General features: G+C 44.6%; 1 protein-coding gene across 3 annotated transcripts; it reads left to right on the top strand.

The window, feature by feature from the left end:
* The first annotated feature begins 4,174 nt into the window (after nt 1-4,174).
* LOC113203934 (uncharacterized) lies at nt 4,175-7,525 on the top strand. 3 transcript variants are annotated; one of them, XM_052275605.1, is made up of 6 exons: nt 4,175-4,944; nt 5,025-5,116; nt 6,029-6,135; nt 6,208-6,531; nt 6,606-6,929; nt 7,022-7,525. In XM_052275605.1, exons 2-6 carry the CDS (start codon nt 5,059-5,061, stop codon nt 7,511-7,513), a joined length of 1,305 nt encoding a protein of 434 aa, XP_052131565.1. In that variant the 5' UTR covers nt 4,175-4,944; nt 5,025-5,058; the 3' UTR covers nt 7,514-7,525. The 3 variants fall into 3 exon arrangements, with proteins under 3 accessions (XP_052131565.1, XP_052131563.1, XP_052131564.1); XM_052275603.1 differs by having other exon boundaries at nt 5,025-6,135; XM_052275604.1 differs by having other exon boundaries at nt 5,025-6,135; nt 6,606-6,933; nt 7,026-7,525.
* The last annotated feature ends 6 nt before the right edge of the window (nt 7,526-7,531 follow it).

Raw genomic sequence — 7,531 nt, 5'->3', positions numbered from 1 at the left:
GCGGGCTTGTGCTCGCTGTTGTCCACCTCCTCCCGCTGGAGGCTGAGCGTGTCCAGGCTGAGGTGCAGTCGCATGGGCTGCGGCCGTGACTTGCCGTCCGACACCGTCACCATCCCCGTGCGCACCTGTGCAGAGGAATGAGAAGGAACACAATGAAAAGAGGAATAAGTGCAAAAAAAGGATCTTAAAATAAACTGAAGGAAAGTTTTTGACGATGTTTCTTAAGGATGAGCCTTATGGATGAGGATGTTTATCTTCTATACGCAAGAAATTAAAAATATTTTTCCTATACATGTAGAGTGTATCGAAGGTTTTGTTGTATTTTATATCCTTTTTTTATTCCACTAAAATGTGTTTTTTTGAAGTTACATCACTTATCAAACATCGAGGGGCCGCCACTCGCGTAATCCTGTGTACAGATGAGGGTGTAATCCCTATGTAATCCTTATGTAATCCGTGAAATACTTGACCAAATTTTAAACTATCACTCATATCACTAAATTTCATCTTATTGTCCAAATTTAATGGTTTTAGATCCAGAAATTCAACAAAATTAATGTGTAATCTCCCAAAATTCACGCGTAATCCCTGTAATAACGTAATCCTGTATACATCCTAAATTGAAGTGGTGGCCCCCTCGTTAAACATGTTTCAGTTTTAGAACCTCTTACTTTTTCAATGTTGATAACAACAGTAAACCAAAGAAGTCCGTATTTTCCCAAGCGACTCTGAGTTGTGGCCAGCAGCCGACACAATTTCACCCCACCACCCCTTTCCCCTCATTCCACACTCTCACCATCGCTGCAATATGTGACGTTCACAAGAGTTTTTCCCCGACATGAAAGCGAATTTTCATTTCCCAGTTGGGCGCGGGTGTGGCTGTTGTGGGACAAGGGGTGGGGTGGCCATGAGGAGCTAATGGGTGAAGGGATTGCGCCCGCACAGCCCAGCATAGCGCTTCTGTGGATGGGAAAAAAACAGCAAAGTAACACTGCTGGAAAACTGAAGAAGACATTCCACTGAAACAAAGGTGCTGCCTTATGCCTTTTAAAAGACTTATTCAAATAGTGCCTTTACAAAGGCGCTACTGGCCGCCATGGCGCTTTATTAGCAGGTGTGCCCTTGTTTTGTCATTGTCAACACACCTCGTCTACCTGGCACTGTCAAAAGAGATGTCGTTTCTAACAATGGAAACGTGTTTGTTAAAAGTCAAATATGACAAAGGGTACGTTCTCATGCAAATCCTGCCAGGCCGGATTTAATTATGTTCCTAAGACTAGACGAATTGTGTGAAACTTTATAAGTAAGTGACATTCGCACACTTATAGCACGAGTATTAAAACTAAACATTTGTTACAGTGCTGTGTGCAAAGAATTGAAACCGTAAGGTGGAAGTCCCGTTGACGCTTTCCCCCACATCCTGCACCGCCTCCTCTCTCGCACTCCCAGTCAAACTTCCGGCTGCGCGACGCAACCCACCCAACGAGGGTTCTCGCTTCCGGGCGGAGGACACTCTACTTCCGTTTGGCAGTGCGAGCCAGGCGGACCCAGGAAGGGGAGTGGGCGGATGGGGGATGACCAGTACTCAGGGCTACTCTCAATAAAATTAGTGACATCTTCCAAAAAATGAAAGACAAAAATGATACAAACAAAGGACTGTATGGTAGCTAATGCAACCTCTGCTTTGTAATGCAAATAACTTATTCTTCACTTTATTCACGTGTACAAATGGTTAGTAAGGAAAATAATTGTTTGTGAGAATTCCCATGTGCTTGTAAATAAAATGTTGTTGACGGGGGGTGAATTTAAACAACTTTGAAAAAAATATAAATGAGACATAACTATTTTTGATGGGATGACCCGTCAACCAATACCCTGAGGTGTGTTTTGTTCAATCTTAAGTTACTGAGATTAATTTAAGGTGTTCGAATGGGATTTGGAATGAAAAGGTAGTCCAATATGATCAATTTAGATAATTATTCCAACACAGGACAAAGGACACGCACATAGCGTTATGCAAAATTAACACGACACTCTCACAATCATACAAATATCCAAATGCACAGTTCATTTGTCACACAAGCACACACGGCACAAGCTCTTCAAATTCACATCCGTGCTTCTCTGTCTCTCTCTCACTTCCTGGCTTCATTCTGCTGCCGATGGTAAGGGCTCCAACTCTTAGCCTGTTGGGACGCGGGATGTTGAGGGTGGGCTCCGACCCCGTAGTGTCTCCCAAGGCATCTGACCCGGGCTCGTCTCCGGAGGGGTACAGGGAAAAGGGGGTTTCTTGTACGACGAAAGTTATGGGAAGGGATCACCGGGGGGCGGATGGGGAGACAGCACGCGCCACCGAGGCGCCCGCCTCGCTTCTCCGTTGCCTCCCTGCCCCTCCGTGACCCCCGCCAGCTCCAGGCCCCCGGCCTGAGGTTCATGATGACGTCCAACATGAGGGATCTTACTGCGAACTATAACCGCGGCGCAGCCTAACACACAAAACACCACAACACCTCGAGGCTAATGATAAGGCGAGTTTTTGTTAGTTTCTTTATTTTTTGTTGCTGGGGGGGGGGATAAAGGGGCACCCCCCCCCCTCCCCCCGGTCACCTCCTAGGGTAGGCAGGCAGTTTGTTCTACGAAACTCCTGAAAGTAGGCAACCCAAAGCAAATTGCCCCCTCCGTCCGGCGGACTTTAAACCACGACTGATAGTGATGTGCGCAGAAATTTACTGCAGCACTCGTAATGTATGTTTCGTACAATTTTTAAAAGGTGCGTTGCAATTGATCGTATTGCGAAGAAGTCCTTTTTACCATGGCTGAATCTATACAAAAAATGTGTTCCTATTCCAAAAACAAAGTAGTTTGCAAGCTTGCAAAGAACTACTTCGTACTGCAATTCTTCAAAATTGTTTGCAGTTTGAACCTATTCTTTGCAATCGTTTGTTGGGGACACATAAGCTAGTGCGTACCAGTGTCCCTCTTAAATTTTCCAATTTATGAAAAAAAAAATGCTTATTAAACGTTACCTTCCGTGGCACCTAATTGTCCTTGCCCATTTGGTGCGCACTACTTCTACTCATTGAATGTCAATTGGTCAATTATTCATGGAAAGCAAAGTCGAAGACGTTGAAAAGAGCGAGGGGAAAAACAGCGGACTGGAATTGTCAAAAAAAAAGAGGGGGAAGCGATGTGAGCCAGTGGAGGGGAAGGATAGGGGTGCGGGGGAGTTGCGCGCAGCCTCGGGGGAAATAAGGATGATGAATCATTTATTCCGGTCAAGCGACATTCAGAGCGGGGCGCATCGGGCCGCTCCCGCTCACCAGATCAGCCAAACTGCCTCCTCCTCCCCACCGAACCCCCCAACACCCACACACTCTCTCGTGGGACAGGTAGGAAAAAAAACTCCTGCCCCCAACACGAGGGGTATCTGTGGAACTGTGTCCAGAGTGGAAGGCAAAATTGCTGTCATCTGTTGTTGCCCTTGCACCCAGAAAACGGTTCCGTTGATTCAATGGAAAGAAAATACGCCTGAATTTTTATCTTGACTCAATGAGATTTTACTGATTCAAGGGGAAAATTCCCATAAGGCAATGGAAAACCGCTTAAAGTTCATTCTCCATGAATTTCATGAAACCATATTCTGTGTACGTGACGTGCGTGGTGGTGTGTGGCGCACTTTATATTTAAATTACGCTGAAATTTATAAAATATCGGAAACAGGACAGTTTTGGCTCAGTATTTAACTGAGCTATAGCCGGAGGCAATGACAGGCAAATCTGCGTACAACTCATGCTGACCCTCGCGGTGACTTCAGTCGACACGGTGGGGATCGAGGTTACTTTCACCACGGTGAGAACCAAAGTTTCCGTGGCTAAGGTTTGCGACGATGGGTATGTCGGCCTGTGTGTTGCACTTGTGGCACCACGAGCACGTCTCCGGCGCCGAGCGCTGCCGCCCCCGGGTCACCCCCGCCCCGCTGCGCCCCGGGAGAGTGGGAGGCGGGCAAGTCTATCGATCCTGCTGCTGCTGCTCGTCGCGGCCTTGGGGCCGGCGGGGCCTCTGGGTCCGCCCTGCCCCTGCTCGAGGACCTCAGCACCCTGACCAACCGCAAGCTTGCGGGGATGAGAACCCAACGTGGCCACACAAAACACACATGGGTCTGCGCCATTAGGGCGTTTCACTTTGAAAAAAAAATTTCGATGGAATCCGGCGCCACCCCAGAGTCGATTCTTTATCGAAAATAAGTTTATACCATTTTTTTGGTTTTGCCAAATTCTCAAAATTAGGGAGTGCGCCGGTCCCTCAAAGTTCAGCTTTTCGAAAGTTCTCTTTAGCACATTGTAACTTTGTCAAAAATTGGCCGATTTGCGCCGTTCAAAGCTCTAAACGCTTCTTCTGATTAGTACGGTTCAGAATATACCCGAGAACACCCGATCTGATTACTTTTGTGGCTCCTAGAGGGAAATAAAAGCATGAAACACGCTAAAATCAGCAATTTGGTGCTATTTTTCGACATTTTCGTGAGCAATATCGGGTGTACAGGGTGATGTATGGTCAGGTAGTGTGTTCTTCATGTCTGCGGACTGCCACTGTGTGATTTGATGGTTTGCCGAACTTCCAGGAGCTGCTAAATATTATTTTTCGAACTAATGCTCGAGTGTCAAGTTCACCTAAGACTTTTTTGCGGCACAAAACAAGTGTGTTGTTGCATCCGACGTGTCCTTGTATGACAGCTTATTTTCGCGCTACGATTTATTTTATAAAACAGATGTTCTGACTCAATCTTTTGGTTTTTTTTTGCGTTTTGGGTCGTGTCGAAAGGTTGGTACGGTTTGCTTTTCTATATTAACATGTAATCTACTATTGTTTGCAGGAGCAGATATATCTACTTGTCTCATCTCATTTCGTGTTAGGTCTATAAAATTTCTTTAGGCACACCTAGAGGTAATTATTTTTTTATTGCCGTCTTTCTTCAAGTAATTTCTACCTACGCAGCATTTCATTGTGTTTTAATCTTGTTGCAGATACTTGTTTCTTTTACTAGTAAGATTGGCCAGCATGTATCTTTTAGGGGAACCATCCACTAGTTTGGTGCCTGCCGAAAGAACTGCAAAGGGTAAGAAAGTCCCATCTCTTAAGGATTCGTTACGGTACTTGCAGTATCTACTGAAGTCGGATTCAGAGGGTCCGGAAAGGCGTACAAAGGATGAATGTTTATCTTTAGTTGTTGCTGAAGCCAGACAGGTTTGGACAAGCATTGGGTTTTCTGACCAGACGCTTATAGATAGTCATAAGGCAAAAGCAAAACTCGACAAGTTCCATTTAAGATATCTGACTCTCTGTAAAAGCAAACTTAAGACATCAGAACACCAGAGACGTACAGAGACCGAGTTCAGCAAAGAGCTAGACAGCATCTTTGACATAGCTAAACAATCAACAGAAGACACTTTACCAACTATTGTAAAACAATTTCTACTGGACGCTCGTAAGACTCCTACGACACTATTCAAGAGTGTTTTAGAAAGTACACCAACTACAAGCAATAATCGGGAAAGACACCCTGTACAGCCTTTAGAGGACCATTTAACGCCACTACCGAGCACTAGTTCCGGGGGTATGACCCTGAGGCCAAGGAGTCTTGTTTTTCAAACCATGTGTACAGATAGCTCTGATAGTACTTGCCCTTCTGAAAAGACATCTGGATCAAGCAGCAGTGCCCCCCCAAAAAAGAAGCAAAATGTTTCGCCGATGGTACCAACTTTGGATAGGGTAAAAACGAGTCATAGAGGTGCTGCTCATATTTTGCGCACCGCTCTAGCTACCGCTAATACTCAAGAGAATGTACCTTCAACTAGTTTATCAACTGTCTACAGAATAAGGGTGAAAACTCGAAGCAAAATTGCCAAGGCAATAATGACAGATTTCGTGCCACCAGAACAACTCACAGTGCATTTCGATTCTAAGAAAATGAAAAATTTGACAAACACCCATGATATTGAAAGGTTTCCTGTTCTTGTGACCGGGCCAGCTTCCACTGACCAGTTGCTTGGCGCTCCAGCATTAAAATCCGGTCGAGGTGAAGATCAGGCAACTGCAGTTCATAAATTACTGGTGCAATGGGGTATTGCATCACAGGTAAGATTTAGACTATTTAATGAGTCCTTTGTTTTGTTATACTATTTAGTAATAAATTTATTTTATTATTAGGTAAAGTGTGTCTCTGGTGACACCACCAACTCAGTGAGTGGGTGGAGGAAGGGTGCGATCCACTACTTAGAAGCGAAACTCGAAAAAGACCTGCTGTACCTAGCTTGCCGGAGGCATGTCTATGAAACATTGCTAGAGGGAGTAGCTGTTTTGAGTACCGGCCCTTCACAGTCTCCTGAGGTCGCTTTATTCAAAAAGTTCAAGGACTTTTGGCCAAAATTAGACATGACTTCCTACCAGGATGGGCCATCAGATGAAAATGTCTGGGCAGCAATAGAGCCAACCCGGCAAGACATCATTAATTTTGCAAACAACCAGCTACAGGTAAATATTTTTGTTTTAGTTTTTTGTTTTGCTAGCTGCATAGACTTAGAAATTAAAAATATTTCTTGCTACAGGAATTTCAGCCAAGGGATGATTACAGAGAATTGCTTCATCTGACATTGCTCTTTTCTGGCGAAATACCTGAAGGAGGGGCCAAATTTACAAAACCAGGCGCCCTTAGCAAGGCAAGATGGATGATGTATCTTATATATGCATTCAAGACCTGGATGTTTAGAGGCCAGTTTCCACTGACAGCAGATCAAGAGACTGGACTCAGGCAGTTGTGCATTTTTGGAGTCAACGTTTACATTAAACGTTGGTTTAGTGCGTCAACTATTGCAGCGATCAGTCCAAGAGAAGATCTGAATCTCCTTAAGGAATTGCGTTTATTGGCGAAAGTAAGTCAATACCAAAGACATATCTGCACATTCCAAGTTTAATTTTCCTTCTGTTTCATTAACTAATACCATTTCGATGATTTTATTCACAGGGAGGATCTCTTCAGGCAGAGGCAGCTGCTGCTCTGCACAAGCTTGAGGGAGCTTTGTGGTACCTTTCCGACCGGCTAATACCCCTGGCGCTCTTTGACGACCAAGTACCAAACGACGAAAAGGACCTCATCGCGAAAGCGATCTTAGAACCACAACATCAACCAAGTAAGAAAAATCATCGTTGGCGTAGAAGTCCGAAAGACATCGAAGAAACCACCCAACTGGCAGACCTAATCACAACTGATTCAAAGAGTTTTTTTGAAACTTTGAGCTTGTCATCAGATTTTCTCCATAGCCCTGCTAGTGAATGGAAAGATACAAGGACCTTTACTGCTGCTAAAGACGTTGTAGATAGTTTAAAAGTCACGAATGAAATTGCTGAGAGGGGAGTAGCCCTTTCAAAAGACTACAGTCCTATGTGCAAGATTGAAGAAAACTATCAAAATCTGTTGCTCGTGGTAGACTTAGATAGGAAATTAAACAAGTTATAAAGGAAGGAGCTGTATATT

Source organism: Frankliniella occidentalis, unplaced genomic scaffold (assembly GCF_000697945.3).
Source record: "Frankliniella occidentalis isolate FOCC.00 unplaced genomic scaffold, Focc_3.1 Scaffold687, whole genome shotgun sequence".
In the NCBI taxonomy this organism is placed as follows: Eukaryota; Metazoa; Arthropoda; class Insecta; order Thysanoptera; family Thripidae; genus Frankliniella; species Frankliniella occidentalis.
The sequence above is the reverse complement of the archived record's forward strand: the minus strand, read 5'-3'. Positions and strand labels throughout refer to the sequence as shown.